This window comes from Tachypleus tridentatus, chromosome 12 (assembly GCF_004210375.1).
Source record: "Tachypleus tridentatus isolate NWPU-2018 chromosome 12, ASM421037v1, whole genome shotgun sequence".
NCBI lineage: Eukaryota > Metazoa > Arthropoda > Merostomata > Xiphosura > Limulidae > Tachypleus > Tachypleus tridentatus.
The window spans coordinates 15092357-15110799 of record NC_134836.1 but is presented as its reverse complement, the minus strand read 5'-3'; the positions used below and the strand labels follow the sequence as shown (position 1 = coordinate 15110799).

At 36.0% G+C, this 18443-nt stretch overlaps 1 protein-coding gene across 5 annotated transcripts in view; it reads left to right on the top strand.

Annotated features, from left to right (window-relative positions):
• The window catches only part of LOC143234937 (apoptosis inhibitor 5-like), an 80257-nt gene that overhangs the window by 10907 nt on the left and 50907 nt on the right, over window positions 1–18443 (top strand). For all 5 annotated transcript variants that reach the window (XM_076472630.1, XM_076472629.1, XM_076472632.1 and 2 more), the window contains exon 2: window positions 17331–17492. In XM_076472630.1, the coding sequence (XP_076328745.1) occupies window positions 17331–17492 (162 nt within the window). The remainder of the gene's footprint in view (window positions 1–17330; window positions 17493–18443) is intronic.

Sequence of the window (18443 nt, the reverse complement as noted above, 5' to 3'; positions counted from 1 at the left end):
CAAATGAAAAGTCTTTAGACTTCCATGGTTAAAAAAGATGATGAATCAACTTCAACACCTATCTCTGTCCCTTACATTTCAACAAACCCCAAGATCCACATCCTTTGGTTCCAGGTACAGGCATTTCCTCAGATACATCTTCTTCACCCACTCCATGATGCAAAACAATCATTCGTTCACATCCTCGGTCACTGGAATTCCCTTCCAACAGCAAAGACCTACCCAATTGACCCAGGGCAGGATCCATGGAAGTTGATAGGCCTCCCTCTAATAAGGACAGTAAGGAAAAAAGACATGGTCATGAACAGAAGGGTTCTCCACCCAATTTGCCAACACATAAATAAAAATGGCCATCCTGATACAATGGAACTGTCGAGGTTTACACTTTAATGTGGATGACATCAAAACTCTGATTACTTCCTACCGTCCTGTGTGTTTTTCCTTACAGGAAATATTTCTGAAATCTGCTGATACAGTCACTTTTCGGCAGTTTTTTGTACAGAAATGACAAGCTGTGTGATGAATGAGTGCATAGAAGGGTGGCACTGTTGGTTGATCAGCATGTGCCCACCCTTTTTTTGTCACTCGACACACCCTTTTGAGGCGTAGCCCTCCGTGTTTCCTTGGGTTATACCATCACTGTTTGTTCTCTCTACCCGTTGCCTGGAGAGACATCTGATTAATCAGACCTTGATACTCTCATTGAATAGTTGCTGTTTCCCTTTTTCATCCTGGGGAACTTTAATGGACATCATCCCTTCTGGGGAAGTGCTGATATTGATAGGAGGAGTCACTCTGTAGAGTGTATGCTCTCTGATCACAACATTTTTCTTTTCAATACTGGCTCTCATACTTATTTCCATGCACCTAGTCAGTCTTTTACTGCTATTGATCTCTCAATTTACTCCCTTTCATTATTCTCCCATTTTTCATGGAAGATTGATAGTAATCCATGAGGCAGTGATCATTTTCCTATGATTTTGAGAGAGGCTGTCCAAAGTCAATGTCACCCGACTTGCATGCCCCGGTGGAAGATGGACCAGACAAATGGGACTTTTTTCACTGCCTTTGCAGAATTTGATCCTGCCATCGACTGTGTGGCAGCAGTAACTGACTGTATTATTCAAGCAGCTGTTCAATATATTCCTAAAACCTTGACACATTTTCCACTATATTCTTGACCATGGTGTAATCCTGCCTGCCACATGGCACAGAAGGCTGAAAAACGGGCCTGGGATACTTTCTGTAGATATCCCACACTCTTGAATTGCATTGCTTTCCAGCAGGCCCATGCTCATGCTCAATGGATAAGATGTCAGAGCCAGAAGGAATATTGGATTAAGTTCACAACCAGCATATCTTCTATCACCAGTTCCAAAGTCATATGCTACAAGATTTGAAAGGTCAGTGGCAATATAATTCTGTCCCCCTCTTGATCTTACTCTCTGATGGCCAGGAAGTAGCTGATACCCAGAGCATTGCTGATACTTTAGGTGAAAGCTCTTGCTTGTATCTAGCACTTCTGCTTCTTCCACATTTTTAGCCATCAAGACTCGGGCAGAGCAATCACCTCATTTCCTTTTAAGCTGATTGTCTTTATAACTATAATCATTCTTTTACACTGGTGGAACTCAAACTGGCCCTTTATCATTCTGGCAGTACATCGGTTGGACCTGATGATGTACACTATGAAATGCTGCACCATCTATTATTTTTCCTGATGCCTGGTGCCAGACTATCGTCCTACCTTTCTCTAAGCCTGAGAAGGATCCCAAGATTCCTTCAAATTACTATCCAATTGCCTTGACAAGCTGTCTTTGTAAGACCTTAGGGAGGATGGTTAGTGCTCATCTTGTATGGTTCCTTGAATCGAACAACCTCCTCTTGCCCACCCAGTGTGGGTTCCGACAACAGCTCTTCACCATGGACCACCTGATTTGTCTTGAAATGTCAATCACAGAAGCCTTTCTCAAACGACAACATCTTGTGTCATATTCTTTGACATTGAGAAGGCATATGATACAACATGGAGGTATGGCATTTTGCAAGACCTCCATATATATGGGTTACGTAGCCATTTGCCAATTTTTTAAACATTTTTTAATGGACAGGAGACTCCAAGTTCATGTGGGTTTGACACTTTCTTGTTCTTTTCTACAGGAACTTGGAGTTCCTCAGGGCTCTGTTCTGAGTGTCACACTTTTCAGTATAAAAAATAATGCCACCACTGAACAACTCCCTCTTACTGTTGCAAACGGGCTCTATGTCGACGACTTTCACATCTTATTTCAGTTGTCAGACATGAGGTATATTGAGCAGCAACTACAGACTGCCCTCTGTTGTTTACTCAAGTGGACCACAGCAAATGACTTTAAATTCTCTCTCTCTAAAACCGTTTGCATGAACTTTTGCTGCCAACGGGGTATTCACTCTGATCCTGAACTCTGTATCAGCAAAGTTGTGCTGCCTGTGGTCCCTGAAACAAAGTTCTTGGGGCTTATCTTTGACCATAAGCTGACCTTTATATCACACATCAAGCAGCTACAGGTCAAATGTACAAGAGCACTGAACATTCTCTGTGTCCTCTCTTCCACCACTTTGGGAGCGAATCAACATTCTATGCTGAAGGTATATCATGCTCTTATTCAATCAAAACTCGACTATGTATCACTGGGCTATGGCTCTGCCAGATCATCAGCCATAAAGATGCTAGACCCTATTCATCATCAAGTACTTCAGCTCTGCACTGGAGCTTTTCGCACTTCCCCAGTTCAGAGCTTATACATAGTCTCATGAACCTTCTTTGCACCTCTGCCATTTGCAACTGTCTTTACTATATGTTTTGAAACTTTGTTCCTTTGTTCCCAAAGTATCCCACGTGGGGTTGTGTTTTCCTTCCTTGATGGGTCATACTTTTCAGAACAAATGGTCTTCCATTACTCCTTTTGGTTTTTGTATCCAGGCACAGTTGGATGAAATAGGTCTGTCCTTGGATAACATTACTATATCCACTGGTCAGACCATCCCACCATGGCTTCTTACAGTTCCCAAATGTGACCTATCTTTAAGTCATCTGAGAAAAGCAGACACTTTCGATTGGAAATACTGTCTGTTATTTGCTGAACATCTTTCAAAACATCCTTCTATTCTAATTTATACAGATGGTTCGAAATCAGGTGACTATGTGGGCTCTGCCATGGTTTGTTGTGGTTTGGTGGTTGCATGCAGAATCCCCTCTACAGCTTCTGTGTGTTCACTGCTGAACTGTATGCCATTTTTCTTGCCCTGGATCACATAGAAGCTAAGCAGTACTCAAACTGCTATATTTAAGTCGACTTGAAGTGAGCAATGTGAAAACAAGCTTTTCCAAATAGAACCCTTTATTGGACTTTGGCCATCTTGCTTCCATAAGGATTGGAAAGAGGAATGTGCTCTAACTAGACTACACGTTAGTTACAGTTTTTTAACTCGTTTTCTTTTATCTGGAACTGATGCATCAGTATGTAGTTTGTGTAACACTCGAATGACAATAAGCCACATTTTACTTTCTTGTCATCGTTACGACTCTCAGCGATGGCATCACTTTAAACATGTTCTGTCTCAACGTTTGTCCATAACGTTAGACCAGTGGTTCTTAACCTTGTTGGAGGTACTGAACACCAGAAATTTCGTACTTGCATTCACTGACCCCTTTGTAATTGGAAAAATAAAATGTGATTTTTTCAAGTTCAAAACATAAGTAGATATTTTATTAGTGCACAAAATGAACCATGCATCAGTTGCACACAATATCACTGTGTTCAAAGAACAAAACCAACAAAACATGAATTTCACACAAAACCAAAAACATAACTCAATGAATATTTACTGCAAATCAATGTGATTTTTGCTGTTGCCTTTCAGAGACAAGTTCAGAAATGCGCAGCTTCACCTTGGCAAGTGCCACTCTCATATCATTTTTGTAACAAAGTCTGTTCCCGTTCTTCGTTTTTATGTCTACCATTTTCGAAAAGGATTGCTTGCAAAGATACGTTGTAACAAACGGTATGAGTATCTCAAGGGCTTTCTTAGCAATAAGAGGGTACGCTACAATTTGGTGACACCAAAACGTTGAGAGTGTTGTTGTTCTGAAAAGTTGCTGTTGAACCTGGCTCTGCTGAAGTTCAATGATTTCACCAAGGTATTCATCATTGACATCTGCTGTCGCAACACTAAACGTGAACAGCTGTCTCACCCATGCTGCATATGACTCTCTGGTGGGGAAGTATCCATCGAGAGACCTTGCAAGCTCATCTAAGTGCATGGCAATTGCTTGCTTCAGTTCCCCGGGTACATAAATGTCTCAGATTTCAGACACATCTTTGATCTTACTTACACAGTCGTTCAGCAGGGGAAAGTTTGCGAAGTTATCATTCTCTGTTCGTTGTTTCCATAACGGTAGCTTTTTTGAAAAGCCTTCAGGTTTTCTTTTGCATTGATGATGTTGACTCCACCGCCCTGCATCTATTGATTGAGAGCATTGAAGATATTAGCCACGTACGCCAAAATGCGAATGAACTCAGATTTTTTGAAGCAATCTGCATGGCAATGTTGGTGTTCTCACAGAAACAGGGCTAAGTCCACACGCATGGCAAAAACACGATTTAGCACCTTTCTCAGGGATAACCACTGAATGTTAGAATGGTACAGAAATACCTCGAATTCAGAGCCCATTTCATTACACAGCTCTTTGAAGATGCGGTGTTTCAGGGCACTGTTTAGCACAAAGTTCACACATTCCACTTCAATTTTTAATATTTCTGCCAGTTTTGAAGGCAAGGTTTTGTTGGCAACACATGCCTGTACCGAACACAGTGCGTACAATGATATGTGGTGCATCAACTTTCACCAGCACACCAAAACCAGAGTTCCATCCCAACAAACTGCAGAAACCATATCCCACGAAAAATAATTGTCTCTGAAGAAGTCATCCACAAGTTTCTTCACGTTGGCTGCCTTAGTTGTTGTTGTAAGAGGCTTACAAAATAAAATATCTTTTATCTTGTTGTTCTTCACGTAGCGCACAAATACAACAAGCTGGCTTAGATTGGAAACGTCGGTGGTTTCGTAGAGTTGAAGGCTGAATTTTGCTGGGTTTGAAATCAGATCTGCAACTACTTGAACCAATATCTCATCGCTCATGTCATCTATTCTGCTGCTGATGGTGTCATTTGAAAGAGGAATTTGGGATAACTTATTTTCAGCAGTTTTTCCCAGCATGATATTCGCCATCTTCAACGCAACTGGTTTTACGAATGCTTCACCAATGGTGTGTGGTTTGCCCTGCTTTGCGATCAAGTACACAACTTTGTACGAATCTGTGAGGATCGGTTTGTCGATGGGTACAAAGCCGAGAACAGGCAAAGTAGCCTTTTCATCAAACCTGGCTCTCTTTACCTTGAATTCAACAAGCGTTTTGTTCTTGTATTTCCCATATCCATGCAGCTTTAGGGAGTGATCTTTTAGTTTTGCTGGTGCTAGATTAGAATTGCTCAACTTGGCATTGCAACTCATGCATTGAGGACGCTGACTCCCATCATGCTCCATTATACACGTGAATCCATATTGTAGGTATTCGTCTAACCACTTTCTATTTTTGCTCGACATAGTTAGTATGAAGGGATGGAAAGGTTAGGGAAAAAATCACAAATGATGCACGATTACTACAGTCACAAGTCAACTGCTAAGTGCACAAAGTTCCCTGCAGCACAGATATTAAGGCCAAGCGATGTGATGTGGTCAGCCACAGCCAATGATGGCCAAGTGGAGCATGATGTCACGAATCATATGAGTGGGGTGAACAGAATGGACACGCACGCAGTGTGCGTGTTTTGACCTCTGCCGAACCCCTGAGACTGACTCACCAAACCCCTGGGGTTCGATTGAACCCTGGTTAAGAACCAATGCATTAGACAGTGTTATTGGTGATGGTGACACTTTCCACATTGGAAATGTTTTAGTTGTTTAAAGGCCATTAATCTTTTTTAATGCGATTTAAGTTTTTTAATTTATACATTACACCTCTTTATTGTGGCTCCCTTGAAATTAGAAACTGGCCATAACATTAAATAATGCAAAACCAGGACTGGAAAGGCCAACTTCAGGTAACTAACGCTGCTGTTTGAACTATCAGTTTGAACTACCCGTTAGTCATTCTGGCAAGTTATTATTATAATTTTGCTACACATCTTTGCTAGATAGCCTAGCTGCTTTGTGCCATAAAACACAAAATCAACCAACCAATTAACCAACCACTCCATTCCTGAGCTTCCTTTGGTCTTTGAAGCAAAGATCTTGGGGCTTATATTTGACTGTAAGCTGTCTTTCATTTCACACATGAAGCAGCTATGTGTCAAGTGTAAAAAGGCACTGAACATCCTTTGTGCCTTCTTTTATGTATAAGATATACCTTTTGGGGGAGCAGATCGATGTTCTGTGCTCAAGATCTGTCTCATTTAATTGAAAGTGGACTGGTTGCCTGATCTATGGCTCTGCTAAAACCTCAAGCTTGAAGATATTTGGACCCCATTTAATATCTGGTGCTTCGGCTCTGCACAGGGGCTTTCTGCACTTCTTAGAGTCTAGAATTTGTATACTGAGCTTCATGAACCTCCTCTACACCTCTGCTGTATGCTTCAAAGCTTCGATCCTTACGATCACATCCCCCTGGGTTTGTGTTTTCATTCCTTAGTGGGCTATGCTTTTTCAGAATAAATGGTTTACCATTGTTCTTTTTGGCCTTCCTATCCAGGTGCATTGGGCTGAATTAGATCTGTCCTTGGATAGCATTGATGTCTCCACAAGTCAGCCCACCACATCATGGCTTCTTACCATCCCCAAGTGTGACCTTTCTTTGAAACATTTGAAGAAGGTGCATACTCCTAATAGGAAATACCATCTTTTACTTACCAAACGTCTTTCAAACTATCCTTCCATTCCCATTTATGTAGATGGTTCAAAATCAGGTAATTCTGTGGACTTTTACATGGATTGTTGTGAATCATTGGTTGTACACAAGATTCCCTCTACAGTTTCTGTGTTCACTGCTGAATTATACACCATTTCTCTTGCCCTACATCATGTAGAAGCTATGCAGTACATGAACTGTACTACTTATACTGGCTCAGGAATTGCTTCATGCTACTTTTTGCCCTATTCTTATTGATATTCAAAACTGACTGCCCCATTTCTGTCCAGTTTTTGTGGATACTGGGATACACTGGTATTCATAAAAATGAGCTTGCTGAAACTGCAGCTAAGTCTGTCTGCTGTGGTGCTATCACTGCCATGCATATTCCATACATGGACTACTGCCCTGTATTCAAGGCTTGGCTTTGTGCCAGTTGGCAGTCAACTTGAGTGAGCAATATGATAACAAGCTTTTCCAAATAAAACTTTATATTGGACTTAGGTCATTTTGTTTCCATAAAGATTGTAAGGAGGAAGTTGTCCTAACTAGGCTATGTATTGGTCACAGTGTTTTAACTCATCATTTTCTTTTATCTGGGACTGATATGCTAATGTGTGGTCTATGTGACCTTCAAGTCACAATAGCCCACAATTTACTGTTGTGCCATTGTTATGACTGTGAGCAACAGCACCATTTTAGACATGTTTTTACCATGGGTTCACCCTTCATGTTGGACAGTGTCATTGGCTATGGTGGTATTGCTCACCTTGCACATCTTAATTTTTTAAGGACCATTGGCTTTTTTAATTCTGTTTAAGTTTTTATTTGATGTTGAGCCACTGTTTTTGTTTTAACTTAATTCCCCTTTATAATACTTTCACTGTTATTTTCTTTTTACTGATTGTTTGGTGCATATAGCCTAGTTGCTTTGTACCATAAAACGACAAATCCAGTTCTATCCATTTTTTTCTGTATACCACTCCATGTCGTCATTTGCAGAAACAAGCTTGCTGATGCTCTGGTGTTATCACTGCTATGCCTGTTCCATATATGGATTTCAGTCCTGTATTGAAGGCTCAATTCCACACCAGTTAGCAGTCAAATTGAAGTGAGCAACATGATAACAAGCTTTTCCAGATCAAACCTGTAGTTAATCTTTAGCCATCTTGTTTCTTTAAGGATCAGTAGAAGAAAGTTGTCCTGGCCATGCCACGCATTGGTTACAGTTTTTAACTCATTATTTTCTTTTATCCTGGACTGATCCACCAATGCATAGCTTTTGTGACACTCATGTCAGAATAGCCAACATTTAACTGTCATGCTGTTGTTATGACATTTAAACTATGGACTCATTTTATACATGTTTATACTGTGGGTTTACCCCTGATGCTGGACAGTGTCACCATGTTTTTAAACTTTTATGGGCCATTGACTTTTTAAATTTTATAAAAGTTTTTTACCTGCTTTTTAAACTTTATTTAGTTTTATCTTGATTTGTTTTTACATTTTATTACAACTTTATTTTACAATTTGTTTGGTGCAGATAGCCCAAATGCTTTGCACTAATAAACTCCAAACAGCAACAACAACAATTCTTTTGGGGATGTGAGCTCCATTGGTTGCTCTTGTACCCATTTTTGACACTTGCAAATTACCTTTGATGGGTATTTCTTGAATGATAACACCTGCTTTGATTACATAGCTCATTTGGTTTTATTACATTCTCTCCATAGGTCTGATGTTGTTTGATGGAAGGGCAGTGACTATCATACAGCAAGTGTTCTTTTTCTGCCTCCTCCTTGGGTCTTTTGTCATTCACCAATATAATGTAGGTTTGAGTACATATCTTGAATACTTGGATATTTTAAAGATTCTTTGGTAGATTGTTTAGGCAGAGTATTCATGATGAAACTTTGTAGAATGGACAGCAACTGCCTGTTGTGGAGACATAAGTGTAGAGGATGTTTTTAAAGTGTTCTGCCTTTCATCTTCAAGTCAGTGTACATGTAGGTGCTGACAGTCTTTTATGGTGTCCTGGTGGATTGTGAAGAGTATGTTGTGATTGGTTGGATTATCACTGTTTTTGATTGGAGGAGAGATTTTTTGTAGGTTCAATCAATGGCAGCCACAGGTTACTCATCTCTAATCTGTTAAATCTCTGTTAAGTGAGGGTTTAATAGTGTTCATATAAAAGGATTTTTTTATTTTTCTTGTCTTCCAGAATTTATCTGTGTCAGTAATTCTAGTTTTCTCCCAGTTTATTCTGTGTCCGGTTGATGTGGCATACTCAGCAATGGCTGAATTTTGTGTTTTCATGAGTCTTGTACAAATAATACCATCGATAACTGGATGACAGCATATTATACTATCTCTATATTCTTTTATTTTTGTTGTGAGTTTTCTTCCTGTTTCTCTAATGTATGTATCATTGCAGGAACCTTTTCTCTCTCAAGACCTATTTTCCTTTTCCACCTAACTTTTTTTTCTTCCAAGGGAGCATGGGAGTTTCTACCACTTCATAGTTTTCAGTTGCTAGAGGGGTGAACTATGAAGGCTTCCTCTTGAGTGAATTTAGAAATTTACCTTACCATACATATCCAGTATTTTCTTCTCAGTGAAGACACTGCAAAGCTGGTTTCATTCCTATTTTCTCTGGGTGTTTCTTTACAGGTGGACAAATATTGGTTGAAGGGGTCCAGCCTATGTGTGATCCTACTCATAAAGCTGGTGATTCTGTTCTTGGTAATTCTAGTTGTAGGAGGTTCTTTCTTTGCTCCTGTAGTGTTTGGGAGACTTCATCTGCCTCGTTATATTGGCAACAGGGTGCATGCACTTTGTTCTTGTGGTTAGGCAAATGTTCCATCTCCTTCATATTATTCTAGATGCTTGATGTCTCTTCCCTGTATTTGGGTGAGTTATCATTTTTCTCATAATACTGATTATATTTATTACTCTGTCCTTATGGTTGAGTTGAGGCAATGCAATAATTGTGTAATGCTGGGCTCAGTTTATCATACTTCTTGCTCCTGTAGTTGTTTTGGGAGTTTGTATGGTTTCAACCAAAAGGTCATTTCCTTTTCATAATTCAATTTTGATGTTGCATGCCATTTTGTTTACTTAAAGTTGGGGCTTATAGGTTATGTGTGTTATACTTCCCACCCTTTCTCTACAGTGCTGATGTTCTTTTTTTGGTGTATGCCATTTCTTGCCATGAAATTGATGGAATGTATAGTGGTGTGCTGATCACAGAAAAATGTTTAGTAATACTTAGAGGGCAGACAAACAATAATATAGCTTTGTGAGAGAGATATTAAGTACCTATCAGAAATACTTTTTCATTCTGAAAAAAAAAAAAAAAAAAGTTTAACATAAGGCAATTAGTGGATTTACCACTACCCAAGTGTATAATATCTGGTTGAGTGGTGGTAATTCAATCCATTATTTACTTAATCATAAGAAAAAACATACATAATAACAGTATTTCAAATAATTGGGTAATTAGTTAATCACAAATCATAGTTATTTGGAAACTAATTTCAAAAAGTTGATTTATTTTTGAAGTTGGGACTATAATTAATTAAGCAACAAACTTCATTCAATCTATATAAATAAATGTCAACAGGGAGGTAATGGAGGTGGACCCCCATCTACTTTCATATTGATAGAATTATTGAAAATAGTACTTTTTTTCTTATCAGTATAGGTACTTTTGTGTATTTTTATTGCACTTTTAATTTTTATTATGTTAAGATAGAAGAAATAGAAGTATAATTTCCTATTATTTATTACAAATGAGTTTTACCCATCCAACAGATGGGTAGTTTGTAAAAACATAAAGAAAATTTAAAATGCCAATATTACAATTACTGGATAATTAGAAATAATTGAAAACAGTAATAACTGGAACATCAGTTTTGTTTAAATTTGCCTGTTTTTCATGCTATTAATTGATTTAATCATAATTTTGATCACAGGATAGTTGTCATAAAATAAGAGAGCAATAACTGGAACTAGAGCTGGGCAGTTAACTAAATACCTAAATGCATTAATTACAGTACTTAATTGAAATTACAATTAAACTGAATAGTTTCATGAAAATAACGAAGCACAAGCTATGGGCTAGCTATTCTCTGCATGTTACAGATATCAAAACCTGATTTATTGCATTAATTTGTTTAGCTACTTAGAATAATTTATTAGTTGAATGTGATCACCTGATGACCACAATGATTAATCAATTAGCAAATTTCAGTAATTCCTCAGTGCTATTTGAAATTATAAGAGGAAGAGAAATATCTTTGTTTTCTCAGAAGAATACACCACAATCAAATGATTGGAATTTCATATCCAAAGAACAAGAAAAATATCAAATTTATATAAATTTTCTTATATCAAAAGAATATACTAGCCAGAAAGTTTATTTAATTTCATCAATAGTTGTCACTGTGAGTAGAAGAAAAAAATGGAAGGTAAGAGTGACACCTTTCCTGTCTGGACAGGTTTAAGCTGTTCCATACATATTATTAGCAGGACAATTGTCTACTTTAGTTGTCTTCATTATATTATGTGATTGTGTTTAAAGAAGAAAGAACTACTGACCTTTTGAAACAAACTACCATACCACCAAAGTCCTTGATATTATTGACTTTTGGATGGATGCTTTTCTCTCAAGCCACTTTCAAGCATTATTTGTAATTAGTGATACTAACAAGCAAAAGTGAAAATTGTGGGTAAGGGAAATTTAAATGAGAATTGTTTGAAATTCTTACTGAAATTATTTTTTTCAGTAATTTCAGTGGTCTTTGCAAGAACAAGCTTATCATTCTTACCAATTGTATTGGATAATTTCTTTAATAATGATATTGATCAGTTGTCAGATCTGTCTTCATTTCCTTTATTTTTGTGTGCTGATAACTAATCATTTTTAAGTAATTTGAAGTATCATCTGGATAAATAATTTTTTATCATAAATGTGTATGTTAATGTTTGAAAATTAGAAATAAGACTGAAATAAAATTGTTGTAGCCCTACATTTTGAATTGTTTTCATTAGTTTGCTTAAATATGTATTTATCTTGTTACAAGTTCTAAATTAAGCACCTCTTAAAAACCAAACATGCAATATCCAGAAAAATACACTGAAAATAGAAACATTTTTTCAGGCTTTCTTGTATTTCTGAGCAGTGGTTAAACTAGTTGATCATGAAAAACGTTATCATGTGATGTACACTAACTGACTGATGAAACTAACATAGAATCAAGAATCACTATTTTCTGTCTAAACGCGATGTTGCATTTGAAGTTTTGGAAATAGAAAAACATTGCATGCAGTAAACATCCTTTTACTTCTTCATGGAAATCACAAAATGGGGATCGATAAATTTTGAGATGAGTCAATTTTATAAATTGTACTGGTATATGATATTAGGATGAAATTTTTTTGCATTCTCAAGATGTTTTTATGCCCAGTAATTTGCATTTTACTATTTTTTTTTTTTATGAGGACTCCACAATTTACAGGCACCATCAAGCTGATTATCAAAAGCACATGTGAAATGAATTTTTATGAGAGCTTGTCAGAGTCCACAGGCAAGTTTGTCATAATGCTTGCTGTGTTAGGCCCATTACTGGTTCTCCTATTCTTACCAAGAAATAAGTACTTGTAAATTCAAATCCTGTTATTATATGTCATGATCTTTGCATGTAATCAGCAGTTGTTTGTGTACAAGTAAATTTTTATTGTCCATTTTTCCAAACAAAAAATTTGAGTTACAAAATCAGCTCAGTAACAGCTCTTGTAGATTGTTTAGTGGGGGATCTTTATATCCCTTATTCATTTTTCTGATGTGAAAGACTGAAGAACACAAGAAATTTGTATTAATTGAAACATGCAGACATTCTCCTAAGTCAAACTGTTAAATTTCTATTAAAATATCTATGTAACTATGAGTAAGTTGTAGAGGTAAGAAAACAGCAATATTATTTATAACCATGCTTGAATGTATTTAGTGTGAATTTTTCATGTGATCTTTAACCTGTTGATTGTGGATGCTCTATACACTTTTAGAAATTTTGCGAGTCATACACCATATATGATACACTCACATTCAACTCTCTCAGGTTAATATATCTTAACTTTTTACTAATAAAAGAAGTCAAAATAGGTTTGTAATTTTTTGATTCTTTCTTAAAATATAAATGTATGCATTCTACAAGAAAATGCTAAATTTAATCTAAAGTATATGATAGGAACATACCATCTTTATAGTTTTTAGTTTCACACAACTAAAGCAAAACATAATGTTGCCAATTTAAAGCAAACAAACAAGGATGCCTTGAGGGTGTGAGATAACATTTGTTTTGGCCACTTTCACCTTTATTCTTAAATAAATAATTAATGTGAGGGGTGTGAGAACATATTAAAATTTTTTAGGTGTGCAGGGCATAAAAAAGGTTGGGAACCACTGCTCTAGACTTTCCACCACATTTTCTCCTTGTTTTTTTCTTCCAGTGGAGTCCTTAACACTTTCTACTTCAAAGGCACTTGTGAGAGTAATATATAATACAAACAATAGTGAAACCATTCAGTTGAGAGTAGCAGTTGTGTTCTGCTTGTGTAAATTATGAGATGCTCTCTGATCTGATACTCTGTCTCTGTACAAATTCATCTGAGAGAATGTTGTAACCATCTAAATTACAGTTCATACCTTCATTTGGGATTCTATCCCAACATGCGTGTCAGTTCCCTGTTGCTGGTTTGGGATTCCGAACTAAACCAATCAGCATAACTCCTCACACATTCACAACAAGTTTCTGTTCCCTCACTCACCCTCACTCACTCAATCCATGTTGTGGATCATGGAGATGGTACATGCTGATTAATATGGTTATTTCTCTTGTGCTATTCCTCTGATTTTAATATACTAAAGATGTTTTTGTGCTGGGGGTGGCTCTTGTCAGATTATTTTTGAGTAGGATTGTTTACTTTACAGGGACTTCTTTCTTATGTATGTGTTTATTGTTCTGGTGTTGGGTTCCTGGATTGGTCAAACAACTTATTGTATTGTTATCATGTGTGCTGTTTGCAGATTGGTAAATGTTGGTTCTTGATGACTGGTTTTTGAATTGTAGTTGACTTGTTAGATGTATGAACTTCATCCTACCTCTGGTTACCAGTCGATGGGTTTTGGATGCAGTTGGAGGGTGATGATTAGCTGCTTTCATTCTTGTCTTACACTGATAAATTAAGGATGGCTAGTGCAGAATCCCTGTTACACCAAACATGCTCACCCTTTCAGTTGTGGGAGTGTTATATAGTGATGGTCATTCCCACTATTTGTTGGTAAGAGAATGGCCCAAAAGTTGGCAGTGGGTGGTGATTATTAGCTGTCTTTCCTCTAGTCATACACTGCTAAATGAGGGATGGCTAGCAAAGATAGCCCTCATGTAGCCATATAGTTTTGTGCAAAATTAAAACAAACAAACAAGCTGTAACCAGTATATTGATAAATTGTCTTCAGCTACCTCTTTTAAGTAATCATTCATGTTTAACATGTGCTAGTCACTAAGTGGTGATAAGAGAATGAAAAATTTTATAGATGAATTAACCTATGATATGAAAATGTATTTGGTATAACGGTTTTACAGTTGCTATTTGGAGCTTTAAAATGTTCATGATATTTTCTAAAACTATGAAAATATTAAGTATGTGTTTTTAATTTACAACTAAAAGGTATACAAAGAAATATTTTAGTTAAAAATTCTAAAGTAACTAACTGTGAACTCATAATATTTTCTTGTGAAGAGAAAAGAAAAACAGAAACTGAAAGAAGTCTATATTGGCTTTTGATTGATTGTACATTATAATTTTATTTTGTATGAAGCTTTTGAATGGAGAATAAGTTTAACCTATCCCTCACCATTATATAGGCCTAAATATTGCTGCCTTTGTTACTAGCATGCGTGCCATTTTTTCGCTGAAACGCAGATTTCTGTGGTTTTCAAACGGCCAACGATCACCCACGAGATTCGTGTAAATTTGAGGAGAAAATATGAGCGATTTGAGAGCCGGGTAGGTGGTTTTTGAGGAGAAATCGTATTTTTTCAATGTTTATTGCAGAAAAAAAAAAATCTGACTGCCATCTTGGAGGCAGTCTCGTTTCTTCTCATTGCAGGTCTCGTGGTCTGGTATCGTGTGCATACCAGACGATAAAATATTCTCTACACTCCAAAGAAACAACAGCGATTGAAACGTTTAAAAGGAAAGATGTTCATTTTGATCCTGTAGACAAGAGAATGTGTAAGGACATTAGATCAGCAGCTTCAAAGTATACCTCAAAGCTGAGGGAGAATCAGAAGAAAAGGGCAGAAAGGCTTGAGGCCTATGGTTCTGTGAAATCTGGCCCAGCCACCTTGGCTAAAGAAAAAGTTCAGAAAGCCACAGAGGCACAGAGAGCTGCCCATTCAGAGAAGGAGAGGAAAAAAGCTCGGAAGAGAGCACTGGAAACCCTTGTCTTGAAAAAGAGGAAAGTAGCCAAGATTGATTAAAGGAAATTAAGTGATTTGAAATTTGACTGTAATTTATGCAGCAGAGCAGAAGTTGATATCAGTGACTGAAAAACATTTTATTATTATCTGCAGCATACAGTGCCAGTGGTTTATTTCAAAGCATATCATTAATTTTATTTTGAAGCAATGTCAAAGCTTTCCTTGATTTGCTGTTTCAGTTTGTATTGTGAAAGAATGAAAAATATACTGATTTTGAGGTACCAGTAATTTACTGACAAGATTGTATAGATGAACAAGTTTTACTGTAGGTAGTCATGTAGAGAAATTTTAAGTAATTTGAAATTTTAATGGAATACATGCAGCAGAGCAGTAGTTGTTGATGTCAGTGACTCTACAAAATTTAATTTCTGAGGCATATCACTAATATCAGTAGTTTAATATTGAACCATATCAGTAGTTGAATTTTTAAGCAATGTCATAGCTTTCCTTTATATGCTGTTTAGTTTGTATTGTCAATTTGTGAAAGAATGGAAAATTCACTGACATTAAGGTACCAGTAGTATAATGACAAGATTGCATAGATGAACAATTTGAACTGTAGTCATGATTAGTCAAAAGAATAATTTTATGTGATTTGAAAATTGTATGGAATATATGCAGCAGAGAAGTAGTTATTGGGAATGACTGTAAAACATTTAATTGGCAGCATACCAGTAGTTGATGATGATGATGTTATTGATGGCAAAAAGGATAATAATGAAATGATTTGTATTTGAAACATTTACAGAGTTATTTTGGCTGTATTAAATCATATTACTAATATATTTTGATTTAGAAAAAAATTAAACTGAATAAATAGCAAATAAACAATCTTAAATTTCATTTATTTACTTTTTATTTTATTTGTTAATTTTAGATATTTTGATATATTTTCTAAAAAATGAATGCAAATTAAAAGAATAAATCAATCTGCTAAAAACTGTAGTATATAGTCAGACTATATATCTTTTCCTCTTTTTTTCATAAATCACATTGGCATGCCTGTACTAGGATTGATTCCACTATTTTATCTTCATCAACTATTGGAATAAACAGAAACACTCATTTTGATTGTTTTTCTTTATTAATTACTGATAATAAATAATTGATCATATTGATTAATTGACTAAGTTGCTGAGTTCTAATTTATGCTCACTTAATTAAATTATATATTCTCTGATTCAGATTCTACACATGAAACTTCTGAATTACATACAGATGTTATTCTTGTATCATGGATAGATAATTTAGTAATGAGTAATGGTGCACATAGAAATTGTACTGAAAATAAGTAATTCTGGCTTCAATCAAGCATTTGATTAATAATTTGATAATTAATTGTTAGTCATTTATAACAAACCTTTATGATCCATTCTGTCCTGAAGTGTTTTATACATCAAAAGTAAACTACACTGGGAGGAAACACTCCCAGTGAAAATTTCTTTCCTCTCTCACTTGTATTATTGTGTTTAAAGTCATAGTCATATATTGCCACTATCCGTATGAGCATTTGCAGTTAGCTAATGAGTTGACATATAAATGCAGAATCAAAATCATGCCATCATGGTTGTGAATGCTGAAACATACAGTGACTAAGAAAACTTTCAATAATTCATAAGAATTGTTAACTGTATAGTATTATTTAATAAATAGTTACATTTTATTCTTTTAGTGCTTACATTTCTACAGATAATCAGTCATTGGTTGGTTCCACCTAATCAGTTATCAAATGTGATTTTTATAACCAGTTTTAACTACTAGTGCTTAGTGAGTTTTTATTCTAAAGTAAGGATTTTTTGTATCTTTGAAATAATTTTTCCTTTCTTCATTTTTAGCATGAAAAAGAATACATTGAAATACTAGAAGCTGTCAAAGGCTCTGGAAATGAGAAGCGCTTAGCTTCACAATTCATAACCCGTTTTTTTAAGAACTTCCCACATCTTGTAGACAAGGCTATTGATGCCCAATTAGACCTTTGTGAAGATGATGATATTGCAGTAAGTTTTTGATAATGTGCTATATTTGTTGTAGTAGTAGTACTCATAGAAATAAATTACACATACTAATATTAAATTTTAAAACAACTTATTTTAAGTCTGTTAGTTTCAGTTCTTCAGCTTTTCAGGACCATTCAATAAATATTGTATCATGAATAACTCATTTGAAAGTTATCTACAGAACTGAAAATGTTTTTTTGTAAACATTGTATAAAATACAGATGATTATTATTATTTATAGTGTTCATTTTTTGTCTGGATAAATCTTTTTGTTTCCACTTCAGTGTTTCTGATAGATTGTTGAAATATTCCCTTTTCTACACTGTATTTTACTGTTTCTCTACCTCACAGAAGAATGCTTCTGTGGTTTGACTATTTATAAACAACTAAGAATCCATCATCTTCCACCCTAGCAGTTCACAATAGGACATCTGTGCTGTGCTCAGTAAGAGTATGAAAACCTAATTTTTAGATTTATATCTTGGTGATATCTGTTTCATGAGACTCTCGTTATCAGTGTGCCCTCTATTCTGGTGCTGTATATACAGTCATGTGAAAAAATTAGGATACCCTATGAAAACCTGTATATATGTGTAACAATTTTGGATAAATGGATATTTAATCTCAATTGTAACAATACTGAGAGATTGAAGTAATATAACTAAACAATTAAAACCAAAGAAAAGACTTTTTAAGATTTTCTGTAAAATGTAATTTGAAAAAAATGCATATTCTAACTGAGGAAAGTTAGGACACCCCCACATTTATACCCACTTAAAATGGCACAACTCACACACAGGTGTATCACACCAGGTGCATGTGATTAGAAGATCGTTACTCGGCATTGTGAATGAGGCTTGCCCTGTTTAAACCTCAGACATTTAGTTTGGTGTGCTCTTGACTGTTGAAGTGAGAGTGAGAGCAAAAAAAGCTGTCTGAGGCCTTCAGAAA